The 19,247-nt window shown below is 40.3% G+C and overlaps 1 protein-coding gene across 2 annotated transcripts in view; it reads right to left on the reverse strand.

Moving 5' to 3' along the window:
* The window catches only part of scube3 (signal peptide, CUB domain, EGF-like 3), a 76,766-nt gene extending 58,279 nt beyond the window's left edge, over window positions 1–18,487 (reverse strand). For both annotated transcript variants that reach the window (XM_086276272.1, XM_086276271.1), the window contains exons 1-2: window positions 18,045–18,487; window positions 121–243 (exon numbers count right to left, since the gene is read on the reverse strand). In XM_086276272.1, the coding sequence (XP_086132398.1) occupies window positions 121–243; window positions 18,045–18,144 (223 nt within the window). In that variant the 5' untranslated portion in view covers window positions 18,145–18,487. The remainder of the gene's footprint in view (window positions 1–120; window positions 244–18,044) is intronic.
* Window positions 18,488–19,247: the final 760 nt, after the last annotated feature.

The raw sequence follows: 19,247 nt of genomic DNA on the forward strand, positions 1-19,247 counted from the left end.
CAGAGATGTAAAGCAAATTAACATTCGAAACATTGCATTTACTTCAGTGTATTGTACAAATCCTCCCCAAGCACCAAGTCACAGTTGAAAATAAGCATATTAATGCAATGACACTTTTACCTTCACAATGTTTGCCATCCCCTTTATAGCCTGACTTGCAGATACATTTGTATGACTTCAGGGTGTTCTGGCAGATGGCGTCAATGCTGCAGTTATCAAGTGCCTCTGCACATTCGTCCACATCTAGAAAAAAAAAAAAAAATAAGAGACACCAATTATATGGTGAATTTAAAACATTCTTGGTGATAGCATTGCATTTATACCACACAAAAACATCCCCAATTTCTGAATGTAATGGGCCGCGCTCAGACACAAACAATTAAAATGAATACAAACCAAGCTTTAGTAAAAAGGCGGGGACACTTTTGTGGTAGGGCAATAACCATTATTTGTGCTTCAAGCAACCTCTAAATGAACACTTCATCTCAGAGCCTGAAAACAACTGGGATGCACTGGCCACTGAACCACAAATATCCCCAGACAGCCAACAAAGCAGCTCTGTGAGGCTGCATGTAAGCACATCAGCATGCTAAGACAGTGCAAATATACAGATTAGGAGCAGGTATGCTAATGTATAAGCATGTAAACATTTGTGAATTAGTACTAAAGGGAAGTGGAACTGAGGCTTTTGAGCATCACATTGCTTTTAGAAAGATATAGTACAGTAGTGCTGCTGACTTACATCTCAAAATAACTCTTATTCATCTTATGCTGGGCATAAGTGCATGTTCATTCACTGTCTGAAGCAAGCCAAGCTAGCTCCTCTCCCTCTAAGCAAACTTTCTTCTGATTGGTTGCCACTTCCAAACACTTCTGCATTCACAGGCAGAGCTGACATGATTGTAGAATATCTGCTCTTGCTGGCATCATTCAGATCCAAGAGTAGAAAAAAACATTGTAAGAAACTGAGCATTCAGAGCAGACTGAAGATTATTCTGGTCTCCTTGGGATTATATACATATAATGCTGACCTCATTATTTATTTTGAGCATTTACTGTTTTGACAGTAGAAGAAAAACCACAATAGTTCCCATTAAAACATTTAATGTCATTGACAGAATTATGCTAAGAAGAAATCAGGGATCATTAAGCCAGTAGACAACACAAACACCTAGCTTTGACCCGCAGCCTTTACTAAGCTAAAAAGCAAGTTTTCAGATGTACTTAAACAAGTCTTTCAAAGCCCAGTTTAACCAAACCCAGTTACACTTATTTGTTGCTCAGGAATGAATAACTGATTTTTGGCATTGATAATAGTTTTGTACAGAGCAATTTTAACTGTTGTGCAACCAAACAGAGTTTGGATTACAAAGAAGAAAAAGCAAAAGATAAGAATGGAAATGGATTTAACCAGAAGGAAGATCAGTTTGGCCTTCACGGAGCCCCTAATCCAGCCAAATCCCAGTTAACTAGCCCAGGTGTTTAGGATTACCCCCCTTCACACAGGGGGAGGGCAGCTTAACAAGGTTTACATAGCTTCCAATATCCACTCTTATCACAAGCCCTCTGCAGGAGCTGGCTAATCCCACTGGGAAATGACCAGGAACCCAAACCCCTGAGCTTAGCATTTTAGCTATATCTGCCTATTACTAGAGGATGTGAAGTCTGCACTGGAAAGGAGGACAGTGACACTGCAGAATTCCCAGAAATGGAAGATGAATGGAAAATGTGGAGAAGAAAACAGAATGCAATATGGTCACCGTGCAAACATCACTAACAGCAATAATACCACCACTAACAAAAGTCTCATATGCACATACTATAAGCAAGCATATAGTTTCTGAAGTTTAGCTTTAATAAGACTGTACACACAAACTGCGCAGAGCATACACAAGGCAAAAAACTCACAAACACAAATTAACTAGAAATTTAGGGATGTTGTGGCTCAGGAGATAGGGCGGGTCATCTACCAATTGCAAGGCAAATGGTTTGATTCCTGGCTGCTCCACTTTGCATGTCAAAGTGTCCACGGGCAAGATACCGAACCCCAAATTGTCCTTGATGCATCCATCAACTGTGTGCATATAGCATTAAAAGGCTGTGCGATTGTGGTTTGTAGTCTGAGTGTTCACAGAGAGTAGAAAAGCACTGTTTAAATTACCAGTCCGTTTGCCAGTCTCCAGACAAGTACCTGCTCTCATGGGCTCATTCAGACTTTATAGATTCTGTGATGATGAACCGAATCAGACATGCCTTGAGCTAAATACCCACAATGACAGCATTCAGTAAACTTTAGAAAAAACACATAATAATTTAGTAGTTTAAACAAGGTTTGCTCAGTATTTTAGTCGTGGTCGTCATTACTTAAACATCGCAGAACAGCATGAAAAGTAATTTAATGAGCATCCTGAGGATACACAATTCAATAACTGTAGGACAGAGATGACTAAAACAAGAGGCAATTATGTGAATGTATTCACAGATTCAGAGATTCTGTTCTCACTTAAATTGAAAGAGTTGTGATTCAAAGGTTCAGGCTATGCTTTTGTTGCACATTTGCTTGCTGATCCCAAGAGAAAATGTTGTTTAGTCCACAGACTTGGATTATGCTGTCTGAGCGACATGTCGGATCATCATACATCATTAGCAACTCCTACCCTCAACAATCTGTTTCAACCATCTGTAGCTTCCCAAAACCAACTATCCAGTATTCCAATATTTTCCTCTAGTTACAGGTATAGTCTGTATATAAAAAGTTAATCTAGCCACCATGAAGTCACCCACTGGTTTGTGAAGATCTGTTTTTTGGTGTTTTTCCAGTTGATAAGTTTAAAAAGTCATTTGTTAGTCTCTAAATCATGAATCATTTTATCATCTTTCTGGAAACCATAATGTATAAGGTGAACATCATTCTGTATTCAACTAGATTTTGAGGCCATGATAAAAATTAATTAATTAATTAATTTAAAAAAAAAAAAAGGGCCATTTTCCCATAGACTTTCTACAATTGGACTTCTAAATGCATCCAGATCGATCGGCCTTCCCGGCCATCACAAAGTTTGTTTTGAGATACCATAATCCGACAAACTGCTTTGGTGTTCTGAAAAAACAATTAACAATCAATCGTTCAGATATAATGTTTGGATCTATGAGATCGATCGATCGATCGATAGATAGATAGTAGCTCTGTAGTGCCAAAGTTATGTGCCATTGCTATATCTACAAAAATAAATAAATAACACATTACAATGTTTTGCTTTGCATTTTTAAATAGGACTTAAAAGTGATTTATTTAATTTAGAGAAGTTGTGCAGAAAAAGACAAAATCATGATTTTGGCTATCCAGCAGTTTAGGTCTCACCATATTTGTGTGTTAGCGTAACATTTGGCAATTGTTTGGTCATTTAAAAAGTTATAGCTATAAAACAGAGTGGAAATTTTTCAAATTGTCAAAACAGACTGACCATCTGCTCAGTAACCTTATAAAAGCTGAGCATCAACACAACGATGAAAATTTAAAAAAAAAAAAAAATACCAGCGTTTTCCAGCAGCAGCATTATTCTTGTAATGATATGCCATGTTTCACAGGTCTGTTGGGGAGTTTAGCATCTGTGCAGCATTCAGCAGGGGAATACAGAAACCTGGGACAGTTGTGGCTTATTTTGCCAAGTTTCCACAAACACATTTAGAGTTGCAGGAGGTCCTCAAGACCCTCCAGTGATTTATATTTGGTGAGAACAATATAAATTCTTCCCAGGAGCCTGGCTTCTTTCTCCTTACAGATTGTGTTCCAGGGTAAGAGCAAGAGAGGCTGTTTGAAGAAGTGTTTTTCAATAGACGAGGTATTAATCACAACAAATTATCCGTCCTATTGTCAGGTTTCTTGGTGCCAAATCTTTGTGGTAATTAATATTCATTATGACAGAAACTCAAAGAATCCCTTATTTCATCATCCTATTAATGTTCCCATCTGGAGAATCAGTTCACTTTATCTTTCCGGTCCGCAATGCTGCCGACTCTTACGCTTATACTTTGGGACACACATGCGTACAGGTTTGCACACTCACACTTTCGTCTCAAGTCAAATTTGCATTCAAATTGATGCAGTTATTTCTCCAGGCTACACTTGGGTGCGAGAGAGCAGAAGCAGATATTAGGCTAAAAGTGTCTCAAATGTTACATAACTGCCATGTTGTGATATATAATGTCTTTACCGACACTGACAGGCAGCAGCTTGCTGTGTGTTTAGGGTTTTAATACAACAGCCTTAACTTCTGAAACTGTAAAACTAACTATACAACACATGCACAGTACTCGAAATCCTCCAGGCAATTTATGAGTTGAAAAATAAAATGAAATGGATATTTTTGCCAAAATTACTTACAAATTTAGTCATCTTTAGACATGACAGAGTTGTGATACCAGTAACATTTGAGAAACAATGACAATGAACAACAGATAACTAACTTAACAGCTAGCAAACTGTTGGAATTCAGCTGAAAAGCAGGAAAATAGTCAACACAAATGTGTTTTAATTAAATTACTCTCTCACAGTCCCATTGTCTCTTTGTTGTGAGCTAAAGAAAATGAAATAAACATCAAAATTAAGAAATCCTGGCCCACAAACTACAATAGCCCATGTCTGTCAAAGCAATGTTTAAAAACCCACCCATAAAAGTCACTGGGAGCCTTCCAGTAGACACATAGACAACAAAAGCTAAATGCGATGGTCTCTCTGGAAACCCCACTGCCTTTGCCATGGAAATAAACATGTCAGAATCAATACACTCTTTGGTTCAGTCCAGGGGATGATCCTCTGAAGGCTTGAGAAAAATGTACAGGGCGTTCAGTAATGCCGCCCTGGTAATTGACTCATGCCTAAGATGAAAAAGATTGTGTTTTTCATTGAGAGGTTCTTTCATTCTTTTGTGTTGAGGAATCACATTTGTTGGGAACAAGTTAAGGCAGCATAGAATGAAGCCGGCGCTTCGAGACAAGGATGAATAAACAAAGTCAAAACAACAAAACCAAAGACGAGAGATATGTTGGGCAATGCTCAGATGTTTAAACAGTTTCCTCTGGGGAATGTGTCAGTTGGAATATTGCTGTCTTGTAGCTCTCCTCTGGTTTAAGCACTTGAGCATATTAAAGCCACAAATAGCTCAAGTCTGTGTTCAAACACACTGACATTTGTGGAATATTGAATCCAGTGACTACTCTGGATGAAACCAAGTCATACAATAATAAAGCATGTTTTCTCTCCCTGATTCCACTTCATTTCTTGCTTACATGGCATGCTCAATAAAACTCTAACCCCCACCATGCGTCAGACTTCTAAATCCCTGCATGGATTGTGACATGCCCTTACTCAGAAAGGCACAATTTGGAATTTTTTATTTTGGCATGATGGAACGTTGCGGGGTAAATTAAATGGGATTTTCTGTAATTGTATTCAATTCGCTGGATAAAACACGCTCCTGTCCTCAGAAGCGGTGATTAAGAAAGTTACTCCAAAAGCAGGCTCCATATTTAAGTCAAAGCAGCCAGCTTAATGCTGCTGGCTGTGGAGGTGAGACTTTGTCAGAGGTGCTTTTCCTCCCTGATTTATTAGAAAGCCCTGGGATAAGCAGTGTATTTAGCTGGGCCAGCTCAAGGGGGGTGTTAGCAGGAATAAGACTCAGAGGGGAGAGAGCGCGAGTGTGTGGGAGAATTGTAGGGCCGAAGGTGTGTAGTTCAAACATAGGGTAATGTTGACTTTGAGTATTGAGACCCTAGCTGTTTGCTTTGCCCCAAACCTGCCCGCCCCCTCAAACCCATCAACTTTCCTTCAAATACAGAAATAGACTGATTGGAGCTGGGACACCCAGAGGTGTAGCTTTACTTGTGCCGCCTGCAGTCAACTGTGAAATAATCGTCACAAATACGGAGCGAGAGATGCATTCAATAAGCGAAAGTAATAAAATATTCGGCCGTGTTTTCCTGACAGAATGATTTCGGTGCAATATTTGAACATTTGTGGTGAAGGATTAGAAACAAAACATTCCTCCTGACAAAGCCATTTTCCGATGAACTCCTTGATTTTCATGAGCCTTTTGCGACAGAAGAGGAAGGGTGCTGGGTTCAATGCCATAAAAATGTGTTCTTGGGATCACAGTGTTTGTCATACTGTGTATAATTACAAAGAAAAGTATTGTAATTATCCATCTTAGAACCACACTTACACTATAGTTTGGGTTGCGGTTGAGCAGGATGGGGTTAAGGTCAGGATAATTACTTTAGGTACAGAGCAGCTGTCAGAATGGCTGTAGCGCCTCTTTTATCTTCACCGTTGTAAATGATCCATATGATGTTTAACTCACAAGCCAACTATTTGTTGTGAAGCAAAGCAACTGGTGTGGAAAAACCAGCAATCATTTCTTCTCCATTGATTTGTGCTTGTAAAACACAAATGTGCATTTTCTGTATTAATAAAAGGATCCGGGCATGTTTTAAAATATTTTTAAAAAGTACTCCGATTTGAATAATGTGTGTTTTATACGCTTTTCCCCTAGAACCGTGTATTTACTTCCTTATTTGGGTGAAAAATGATTAGAATTATATCAACACCCTTGACCTCAGAGAAAAATACAAAATCTCTAATTATGTAAATAATAATCATTTTAGAAGTTGGAAACATTTTACAGTCCACTCTCACTGTCTGTGCAACAGATGCGCTTTGTTTGCAAAAAAAAAAAAAGAATCACACTGTTACACACAGAACCACAACCTTTCAAATTACTTCCAAAATGTCCAAAGAATAAACAAAAATGTTAGTCACTACGACATATACTGGAGGATGTCAAAATGCTCAGGAAAATCTCGACAAAGAGCCCAAGGTGTTAATCCAGCCTCTAGAGTCTTTAGCTCATTATCCGACCAAACACCAAAGGAAAACGTGCACATTTAATGTTGTATACAGCACATTTCCCACACTAATGTAAGGCTTTGTGATTCTTTCCTGTAACCTGGGAGTCACCAACGCAGCACTCTGGAAAAGCTGTAGCTACTGAAGTTGTGCTGGGGCAGCAAAAAAGTAGACCTCGAAAAAAAAGAAATCGTTTTGATGAAATGCAGACGTCAACATTAACACAAAATTTAGCATCTCGCCACCCTTCTTGCCCAGATCTCCTTTCAGCTAATGAAGGGACACAGTGTTGGCTGTCCAGCAAACCTCTAAAAAGTTGTGAATAAAAATATCCACTGCTTCCATTCGGGATATTTACACTCATCCTTCACACACTCTTAATGTTTAGGAATCATGACCACTGACTGATCCTGTGCTTTCAGAAACTGTGATCACAACTTCAAAACCCTGCGGGTCCCTCGCTGCTTATGTCCACCAATCATGAAGCCTCAGATTAATGTGAGGGTAAAAACGTACAAGAACCTACAAGATAAGTTTCAGCACCCAAGTCATGTTAACATGAAAGACATGAACTGTGTCCAACACCCTTAATTTATTTAGACATCTAGACACTTCATTTCTTATTGCTCAGGGCCACTCACCATCTGTTATGTCTATTAGGAGCACATAATAACACAACAAGGGTAGACTGACTGACCCTTATAGTGCTGCTGTATCCCGTAATGGTGTGCTACACCATTTTTTACACTGCCTAATGTTAGAGGTTGTTATATATATTAAAGGTGTTAATTTTTTAAAGTCTGGTTCTTTGCAAAAGAACAAATCTTTTCTTGCATTTCTTTTTTTTTATAACAACAGCACAAAAAAATAACACATCTGCATTTTGTACAACAGTGTAAAGAGCGAGTAATCCTCTGATTATTTAAGATATCTAATCTAATGTGTGCCTGTATTATGTGAATTATTCTAATTCCTTTTCTAAGTCTTTAACAATCTCTTTTCACCCTCTTAATCCAAATTAATGTGCTCTTTACTTGTTATTACCATAGGTAAGAAAAAATGATCCTCTGATACTAGTTGATATTAAAAATTCATATTGGGATAGGCATGTATTTGCATTTCTTTATTGATACCAACTTCACTTGGTCATACGGACAAAAACTTCAAACAGCACAGCCCCTCCCCTTCACTAGCAGCTGAACAGGTGAACAGCAGCACAACAAACAAGGCAAAGGATCTTAAAGACACACCATGGCCTTCATGACCAATTTTCTGACTTCAGTAAAGCTCTCAACATCAACAACACTGACGTATTAAACACTAATCATAAATGTTAACCTGGCGAGCGCACATGTTGACATTAGCCTTTTAACTATTAGCAATTATCCAAATTACCCACCCCCAACTGTTAAATTATCATTAAGGCAGCGGCTGGCGGCTATGGCTAATAATAAAACGATAATGTTAATGAGAGAGCTGGGGGGGGGGGGGGGGGGGGGGGGGGGGGGGGGAACTATATTAGTCCCATTTTAGTTTAACCAGATAATTATTTGTGACTAACAAGTGTTATTTTTTTTCCTTTAGTCACATGTTGAAGTAAAGAACAGTCTACCGGAAATTAGACAGCAAGAGTGGCAGTCTACCAACTTTTTGATCAGCAACGAAAATATGGTGCCAAGTCACCAGAAGCACAGGAAGTACACAGGGCTGTAGCTGAATACATTTGGACAAACCAGCATTGTTCTAATCTAATCTGATATTTTTCTGGGCAATCGGTACAGAGTTTGAAATTTTAGTATCGTGACAACCCTCCTACACGGTGAGCTTCTTCTTCAGCTGAAACGATGTATAATGGATACGTATTTGGGGTTCATTACAACATTTCAACTACTCAAGCCAACTCGTACACAATCTTTCTGTGTAATTCTTCCATCTGTTCGCTCCTTCATGAGCGTTTCAGAGTGTCTGCGCCTCATAGCATACATAAAGACAACCGCAGCGATGAGCCTGGAGACTGCAGAGTAAAGAGCAAGTGGATTCACCTCGTGTCATTTATAAAACATATCTCAAGGTAGCTCAAGCGCAGGCTTTGTGAATAAATAATGTCTTTTCTCTGTGATTTTGTTCATAGGCCAAGCATCTGGTGTCTTTACTTTAGCATGTGTGGCCTTAATAGACTATGACTCACAGACCTCCGGACCACCTCCAGAAGGAAAACACTTATTACAGTAATTAAGTGAATCATAGAGTAATACTAAGAGAGAACAGAGAAAGAGAGAGACTGACATGACACTCTGTTAAGTGTCAGAGGTCTAATACATACATACACCTCTGAATAAATGAGCAGAGCTTGTAACAGATCTCATTAGGAGCCCACTGACAAGAAATTAATCTGTTCTCTTCAAGTGATTTTTCAACCGTCTTGGAATGTGTCCTCAACTGTTAATGACTTCTTGGCCTCATGCAGGATATTTTATATGCGGGAAGGGTGGCACTTAGTCCAGCTGTATACCTTATATTTATGCAGCCAGAGCTAACTGACATGACACTCTCCACTCGGCACACAGCAATTGGTGGTTCATGCCAGATACAGTACCAACTTTAAAGATGGTAACATAGCAATTACAGCACAAGTGTGATATTTTTAGTTGTTTCCTGTCAAACTGAGGGATAAAGTGAATGGTTCTCTGTGTAAGCCATGAAGCGGGCATTAACTGCTAAAAGTTCAGAAATGTGGACTTTAGTGGGCTGGAACTCACTGGACATATATACCTCATTTCAATCCTGACCATGCGCTCCTATCAAGCGTTTAAGGGGCCACCGAGTCACAGCACCTACTGTATCTCAAATCAGATGGCAGATTTTACAGTCACATAATTACAAAAAAGACCAAGTTTTCCACAGAAAGAAAATGAGTAACCAGGGTAATGACTATACTTTCAAAGTGCTAAAGGAGATGGGAAAAGAAAGTCTTTAACATTTCAATGAATAATTGATTGGCAAAGTAACTGACAATTAACTTTTTGAATCAAATTATTAGAAAATAAACAAGGCGACCCGTGTTCAGCCCAAAACCGATTAAGATAAAGCGACTCTCGGCGGCTCCCTTGTCGCATGTTTGATTTGGCTGAGAGACATGCTGGATGACCTTCCTGATGCAACCCCAGAGGGGGTCTAAGTCAAGCTTTTACTTGCCAAGTGAAAGTCTCACCCACTACAGCAAGGAGCCAGTTTCAAAGCCTATTAAGATATTTTCTTAATAACTGTTCCGTTCCAGGTGGGTCTGCATCTTATTACTTAGATACATTGTTATTTTCTCTTTTTCTCATTGTTCTGGTCATGAAAGGTCAGACAAAGTTTTTAAAATCAAATACACCCACAGTTTTTAAATCAGGCCAATAGTCCAAACACAAATGTGAGATTAACACGATAAGCTCTAAATGCTCACGTGTAAAAAGATGGTATTTCTGCTTTGTGAGACAAAATTTAAAAACAGAAAAAACAACTGAAATGTAATCATTAAAACCCACCAACTATTTATTAAAGCCACCACATATTTACTCAACTGCAGCCTTGCAAAATGATAGATGAGAGCATACCTGTTTTTTTTAAGCATATTCACTTTATTTTCTTTTTTTTGGTTTAGATTAAATCATAATCATAACAGTTACTGATCAGTGAAGCACTGCACTTTGTGTGGCAACTCCTGCAATATCACTTTAGAAAAACATAATATAAATCAACATTTCTACCATCTAACACTCAGTCGCTACAAAATTACAGCAAAATCCCATCAAAAACCTGCCCATGTCATTATTATACATGTGATTATTCAGCTATGGCCTCATTTAATTGGAAATACAAATCAAGATTCTTGGGGCTATAATAATGGTTTGTTGTGGCACCAGCAAGAACACTACACTAAAAGGACTGAAGCACTATAAAGCTCCAATGATTAGTTGAGTAATTGCAAGTTAATCAACAACAAACTAAAGTAATGAAACAACTTATTTTAACTTTTAAATGTAAAGAATTTACAGTTCCTGCTTTCTTCCTCTTCTATGTCTTTGGAGTTTGTACTACTGGTTACACAAATTAAGCTCCTCTGCATTTTTTGCAATTTGTTGACATTTTATAGACCGAATGATAAATAGAAGAGATAACTGATAGATTAACTGACAGTGAAAATCTTAGATGCCTCTTTGATTGATAGTGCAGTGATTAAGCCACAAAGAACAGTATACACTATCAGGGTCTGCAATAAATTTATATCTAGAGTTCACCGGAGGTGACTAAATACTTCAGTGGGTCATATGGTTTTTCCCATGCCTCTGTTCATTTAGGAAGTCTCACATTCATCAGTGAAGTCATCCCCCTTTCTACCCAGAATGCACTGGCCAGAAATAAATAACCTTTTTTCATTTGGATTCCTTGATGTATTGGGTTGGATTTTTCCATTACTAAGCAGAATAAGAGCATTTCCTTTAACTTCCAGCAGTCTCTAAAGCTGGCGCTCACCATCAGGAATGTAAACACACACAGTCTGTAAACAAGGCTCTCTCTAACCCCCAACCCCCCTCGACAACGCTGACCACCGCAGACCAGCCTAATGACGTCCCTCCCTGACCCCGCCAAACTTTCAAAGACAGACGCAGCCCCATTATTGAGCTCAGGGGTCGCAGGAGGGAACCCAGAAGAGGGTGAAAGCTGAGAAAGGACAGTGTAGCGTTACAGACACAGAGATGACAGGCCCTCTGATATCTTCTCCTGAATCCTCGAGTCCCCAATCAGTGAGTAATGGAACAGAAAAACAAATGTGGGCTCTGGGAGGTTAGTGGATTAATGATATAAGAGTCGCTGCAGCTGGCTCAGGGACGATACTGAGGTTCCTCAGTGAGCCATCAGCACTTGTGAAGGGGGCTCTAGAGGTGAGTCAAAGACTCGGGGGGTCAGAATACCGTCAGCGCTGACTCAATCCTCCCCCGAAACCAACGGGGATGTTGTCAGCACAGAGAACAAAGGCCAGCGACAGGGTGAGAGGGAGCAAGGGGAAGAGATAGGGAGCAGGAGAGGGAGCTTTCTAATTTTAACCACAATGCCACAGTTGAGAGAAGCATCACAGGGCTCATTTGGAACATATTGTTCAAATTAAAGCCTTGATAAATAAACAAGCCTCAAACAAGCACAGCGCTCTGTACTCCTGAGTGTGAGGGTTAGAATGTTTCTTTTATACCAGCGGACACTGGTGTGGCATACAAAGCCATTACCCTCAAAAGTTTGGGAGATTTCAACCACATTTTTCCCCATCCTCTATTGTACCTGAAATCTATAGCTTTGTCAGCCCTGCAACCATTTGAAATTAGGGGACAAATGGTGCTCACAAGGGCCTCACCAGCTGCTGATAAAGTGATTTTCTGCTCGAGGAAGGCAGAAAAGGTGCTTTGACAGAGGGGCTTCAGTAGCTGATGGGTTCCCCTGGGCAGCAACAGAGAATCTGCAGTGTCTACAGGTTATGGTTTTGTGGTTCTGTGACCTGACATTCATACTGCCTATAACATCCACAAAAAGAGTAACCATTCATAATATACATGTAAATTCAATGATGATAGAAGGCAGTTTAACAAACATAAGTGGGTACAAACTTGATTAAAAGCAAAAATTATGAGCATACTTTTGCCATGATCTTAATCTGTGCAGCCATTTTTGTCAGAGTCTTTACGCGCTCCTACATTTGGAAGTATATAATGATTTTTTTATTCATTTTCACACATCTTATTTCACCAAATATCAACTTCACTTGACCACACATCGCACCACATCTGGTTTGTGCTGCAGTCAGTCCTCACATTACAGTATAAAGTTAGATCCACTGGATAAACTGTTGATGCAAACGTCTGTTTCTTCATTGTGTTCTGTTACATTTTTCTTATAATGGCAAATCAGTCAGTGCCAAATTTTTTTACCAGAGCAGATAAGGAATGAGAGCGAGACTATATGATGAAACATATAGTCTCATCATATAGTCCAAATACACAGGGCAATGGCAGCAGTGGCTGAAAATAGGTTTTGGTGCAGCTATGCTTTTCAAAACTCGACCGAGACATTGGCAATGCTCTCTGCAACACTCACTTTGCAAAATGCAAAGCTGGCCATGTCAGCATATCAATTCTGAGGAAACTCCTGGTCAGATATTAAAAAAATATATACATCTACAAGCTGAAGAGTATATCCTATAGCCTGAAAGGACCCAGAGCTAACATTATGAAATATTATGAAACAGTAAATCCAAGGACGATGATGATGATGATGATGAAACTTTTAGTACATCATCGGCAGCTTCATCGACATCATCTTCAGATAATTAGGTAGTTGGGCAGGTTTTGTCAAAGTAACTGAGCTCGTTTTCATTGTGTTGGCATTTTTGCACTGCATTTCTTATCATGCATGCTATTTACAGGAAACAAATACATCATGTGAGATTGACAGCCCACCACTACCAATAAGACCGTAACATTGCATACTATAATATTAAACAGTACTGCAACAGTGATGTCAACAGACGCTGTCACACAGAGACCAGGGCACCTGATATGGTTTGTAAAATATTTTTCATTTAAGAAGTATGGACTTATTTTCTAGGAGAAGACAGGACAAAGAAAAATGCACCACTGCGTGAACGATGCCCAACCCCACTTATATGTCTCTGAGAAAGGTCAATCAGTGTATGTATAGGAGTGGTCACTACCAACATTTGTTTTTCTCTTAGGTTTTTTTTATTTTTATTATTATTATTATTATTATTATTGCCTTTTGTTTGCTTTGGTCTCATATAAATTGGTGAAAGTGTTAAGGTTTAGAATATTCTGTGAAGAAAAAATATATTATAAAAAGGTAGATGGAATATAATTTTTCATTGATGTCACTTATTTTTATGGACATTTTGGTTGTTGAAAAACTATAAATAATGACTGAAATAAAAGTCATTATCATCATCATCTGACAGCTGAGCTACAACGTTGTGCTAAGCAAAGGCAACAAGTATTCAGATGTAGCCTTATATTTAACATATAGGTATGAAAATGGGATCCAACTATCCAAAAGGAATTAAGGGTGCTTTCCAGTATACCCCACCTTTTAATTGTGAATTAGAATCCTACATGTGAAGCAGCTAACTTCTTATTTTTTCTGAACAGAAACACAGCTAACAGGGAAATATTCTTCACCATTTTAACAAAGAAGCACACCCTGGCAAATATGCAGTTCATTATAAAAAATAATTACCAAGGGAAACAGACTGATTAAAAGCACATAAAAAGTCTCCTTGAGAGGGAAAGTCCGATTTCTTAAGGTGAGAATCTTTGACACTCTGTTGCAGACTGAAAAATGTCTTGCTTTTATATTCCATCAGCCAGGATGAAAGTGAGCAACTGTCCAGAACGAAGCCCCGCTGAATCACCTCGGGTTGCAGCTTGGGCCAGACAGCTTTGACTTTATGTGTGTCTGTAAATATGGCACTCACTCTGCAGCCAACTTGCCCCCAAAATGTTTGTATCAAGCGACATCTTGGCCACAAAGAAACCAGGGAATTAGAAAAACTAGACACAATAAAAGGCTGATCTGTTCCCAGTTTAAGCGATTCCCCGGCTATAATGGATTCTCATTTTTGTAAGTGAAAGCACTTTTGCCTTTTAAGTGCAATCATTAATATCCAGTCTAAAAATCACTCATCGCAGTCATAGACATTCACCCACAGATCAAAGTCAATTTTGTTATTCATACTGCATTGCTCTTGGACAGAATTGTTATCAGGAGTTTTCACCACTCAAGTAATGCCAAGATAATAATCTCTCTGCTCTCTCGGCTGCTCTGTAACAACATGTATAGTGGTATTGGAGCACCACTTGTCAGGCAGATGCATTGCGAGTGTGTCTGCTGAGTGGTACAGTGAAGCCGGATTGGTCCCCTCCACCCACTCATCAGCGAATGACCGAGGGCTACCCCGAGGCTCAACGTGCCTCAGAGTCTCTGATCATAATAAGAACACAACTATCTGACACTGCATGCCTGTTGCAGAGAGTGAGGAGACAGACTGAGACAAGCTCGGCTCTTATCAGCACCAGAGTATTTTTGCTTAGGAAAAGGAAGATGTTTAAAGCTTAGAAGCTCGTCTGCTTTCACTGGGCTTGCTAATAAGCAGGTAGGATAAATTAGCGATTGATAAATTAGTCAGCAAGTGACTCATATTCCAATGTCCTTTATTCATTTAAAAAAAAAAAAAAAAAAAAAAAAAACCCCACAAAGAACCTCAGTCAGAACAGAAAAAAAAAAGTATTTTCTTCGTAGTTGACCTGAATACATAGTCTAGTCGCAGGCTGTTAAAAATTACTTTGCCAAAAATTGTGCTCAGCACCTTGGCACACAAATAGGGACTTTTGTGCATACTTGTTTTAAGGCACATCCAGTCTCTGAGGGGCTAAGCGTAACCACCCAACAAATACCACTGCAGGAGCTCGTAAGGACTCTGGGGCAATACAGAAACCATGCAGCCTAAGAAATAAGAGTGAAGATGATGAAAGAGAAATGCCACCGTGGTGTCAAAACGCTGAAGCCAAATGACTGGCCACGTTCATAGGAGACAGCGCCACAGTCTCTGTCCGCTTGTCTTTTTCTCCCCCTTTTTCCTTTCTGCTAAACAGCAAACTCTAAGAGAAGTTCAAGGCCAAAGGGGTAGGCAGAAATAAAAGCTCCATTTAAATGGTTCTTTCATGTGGCTTCACATACAGTTTCAAAGACTTGTACAAATTACCATGCACTGACACAGCCCATATACTGTCTCCATCCCAGTTGCGCATATACATGCACTGACATTTGCAAGCTTACCCAGACCTGCAGCACATTCAACCTTCCATCAAGTAACAAAAGTGGGCTGGACAGGATGGGAGGAAGGGGCGAAGGGGGCAGAGGGTAGCTGTGCACATCTTTTTTTTTTTGTTGTTTCAAAAATATAATTAGCACACTGGCTGACAGGGAGCTTTCTGATATGGTCAGTGTAATGCAGTCGTTGCTTCTGGGTGACAGAGAAAAAGCACAGCCACTTCATTAAGTGCAAAGGAAAGGAAGCGAGGACAAAGCAAACAAAGCAAGAGTTGTGTGAAAAAGGAAAGGGGCAAGCGAGCGAGCTGGGGGATTTCTGCTACCCTTCCATCTTGCTCATCGTGTAGACTCAGGCAGCACCTCTAGGTAAGCCACCCCATGACTTGGGCCTCATATTGCCAAGGCTGCTCGGTTCCCACAGTGTGTCAGGGCCTGCATGTGGCCTTCCTCCCTGCTTGGGCAGCCCTGCGTCTTTAGACCCCCAGGCACCGGAGCAGAGGTTACACCAACACAGCCAGCAACAGCAGCATGTCAGCCCCACACCAACCGTTGCCTTGGTGCCGCTGCATTAGCAAAGAGCTCCTGACTCTGTTCAAGGGAAAGTGATTTGCCATGACGTCTACGGCTCCCCACTTTTCGTTCTCTTTTTCTCGCTTGTTGCTGCTCGCTCACTAAGAAACCTCCTCTCTCCCAGTCTTCTCTCTGCACATTTAATCTCTCCCGTTTCCCCTGGTCTCATTTTTCCCCCTTCGTTGTCATTCTCTCCACCACATCCTCAAATCTTCCCTTTCACTTTTTTTCCCCCCAGAGTAATGACTGATGCCTAAAACACAGTGCCATGATTAGACTGACACTGATGAAAGACAACATCTGTCTTGAATAAATATTGAGCTGACAAATGATGCTCTTCCCCCCAATCATTGTTCATCTCAGTTTCTTCATTTTTCAAAATTGTTCCCAGCTTGCAGACTGAACAGTGCCACAGAGTTGCCACCAACACCAAACACAATATTTATTTTCACTTCAGCACAAAAAATGATCACAAATAGCGACAGAGCTAAACGCAAATAATATGTCACTGCAGAGCTGCACTGATAAACAGGAACTGGAGGAGAAACCCATCAAGTGGTCACTGCGTTTCACTCGATGACCAACAAACAGGTGCATGCCATTACAGACCAGCTCTCATACAGCAGCATTCCACAGCACAAGGAAGTGTGTAATCGATGTTGTGGAAAATAAAGTGAGAAAAAAGTAGTTCTAATTGCAAAATGTAAATATTGAGTTTTCCCACAAGTGGGGGCAGACCACCCAGGATGCAAAATAGTCACCCACCCCCTTTCTCTTTTTGCCTTGTCGACCGCCCGAGAGATGTCTTTTTGTGAGTGCAAAACATCTCCGACCACAATCAACACTCACACAGAAACCATGATGTGTCTTTGCATGCAAATACTTCTGGCAGCTCTGGCTTGGCATTTGCATTGTGGGAAAATTAGGTGATGAAAACCTTGAGGAGAAGGCTGAGTGGATCAGAAATTTAGTGTATAACACCATGTCTGCCTTGTTCCTGCAAGGTGCCAGACTTTTTGATTCAGACTGTTCCTGTCTGCTGTGAATAAATTCTCACAAGAAAAGAGAGCAAGAGGGCAGCCGGCTGGGCAGGACAACACTGTAGCTGCAGTGTCTGACAGAGACTCCTCCATGTGTATGTGTGTGTGTTACAGGCCAGTGTCAAATACTTGTCTGGACTGTGACAAATACCTCCCAGTAGCCTCACCACAACTACCTGCAAGATTAGAAATGAAACATAACTGTTGGCACTGCTAATGCTGTTTGAAGATCAAAAGCAACTGTTTTTCTGACAACAGCGAGCGTTCAGCGAAACTTAATTTAAGCCTTATTATGTTTCCACTATTTGTCTTGGCAGGTCTACGCAAATATATGCAACTGAGCACACTGACACAAGAGAAAAGCAGTCAAATGATTGCAAAATAAGCCGCTGAATCAACAGACGGCATCTGCTTGAATCAAACAGAGAATAATAGATGGATCAAAGTCTGGAGAAAAAAAAGAAAAACTTCACTTCTGCTCATTAAATTTCAAAGTATTCTACTTTAAACTTTGTTTTAACACGCATTTATTTAGGCACACGTTTGGATCTTTCCAAAGGCATGCAATAAATCTATTAATTAGGCACTCCGACATTCAACCAATTCACTCAAAATAGGAGGTATTTCGAGGTGAAAAGAAGGCACAAAAAACTTACCTTGAGTGGTTTTACTTCCTGAAGCTGACTGTTGGACAAAGGCGACCAGGCAGAAACCTACAAATCCAAGGCTCGCGCGTATCAAAGCGTGCATATACATGTTAACTTTCACTGTAGTTTAACACAAGCACTTTCTAAGATCTACGATGCGCAAGAACACATACGAGGGTGTGTGTGCGTGTGCTGTTGTTATTCCCTGTGAGCACCCCCTGACAGGACACTATGCGATCCTTTTTTCCCCTTTTAACGCCTGCTCATTTGAGTTTCAAGTGATCGGGGTTGAGGACAGCCCGACAACGCGGAGCGGAGGAAGGCTTTTCTGTTATCATGTTTCGAGCCAGACCGATGTCAATTTAAGAAAGGGTGAGAGAGAGAGAGAGAGAGAGAGAGAGAGAGAGCGGGGGAGAGAGAGGGGGAATGAAGGAGAAATGGAGAGATGGAGTGCAGTGGCGGGGTCTGAAGGGGGAGGAGAGAATAAGGAGCGTCCGTGCTGCGCTCCGGACTCCTCTTGCTGCTCCTTCTCTTTCCTGACTGGCTCTCAGTGCTTCGTTCCTTTTTTCTTTTTTTTTGTTGTGCAGGAATTTACACACAGGTGTTGGCTGAGCTCAAGGTGGACAAGTTTTGCCGTGTGCACTGAGAGTGGGGCTCACAGGTCACCTGGCTGCTGCCACCTGCGCGAAAAAAGGGGGGGGAAGAAAGAAAGTTGCCGTCACGGCAGCGTGGTAAAATCATCGCCTTAAAGGGGGACAAGAGGGCGGATGGATTTATAAAAGACTCAGATGGAAAAAGTAATAGACCGGAGATTGCATTTTTGTTCTTATCCAGCAGACTGTACAGCCCATCTAGTCTCTCAAACAAACCAATAAACGCTTATTTACGGATCATGTGTGCAGCATCGACGTGATCTCGTCTGCTGTGCTGATAAAAGATTATAGTTGTCGTTTAACGATTTTACCGAGAGCACTTGTTGGCATTTAGAAATAGTCCAATCGAGACTAAAACACTGAATATTCTACAGCACTCTTAACAAAATTATTTGATATTCTTTATCCCATCTCGGCACTGAATTGAGTTCAAGGTCTACATCACAGACAAAATTGCAAAACTTCTTTGAAAATTGGAAACTGAATATTGTTTTTTTTTTTTTTCCAAGTTTCAATTGACTTTCTTGAGTAACATCCTTATTCCAAGGTCAATTGAGGG

This window comes from Aulonocara sp. 'chitande type north' Nkhata Bay, linkage group LG20, assembly GCF_057382095.1.
Source record: "Aulonocara sp. 'chitande type north' Nkhata Bay isolate Kocher_YH1m ecotype deep benthic linkage group LG20, A_spYH_male_GT1.1, whole genome shotgun sequence".
In the NCBI taxonomy this organism is placed as follows: domain Eukaryota; kingdom Metazoa; phylum Chordata; class Actinopteri; order Cichliformes; family Cichlidae; genus Aulonocara; species Aulonocara sp. 'chitande type north' Nkhata Bay.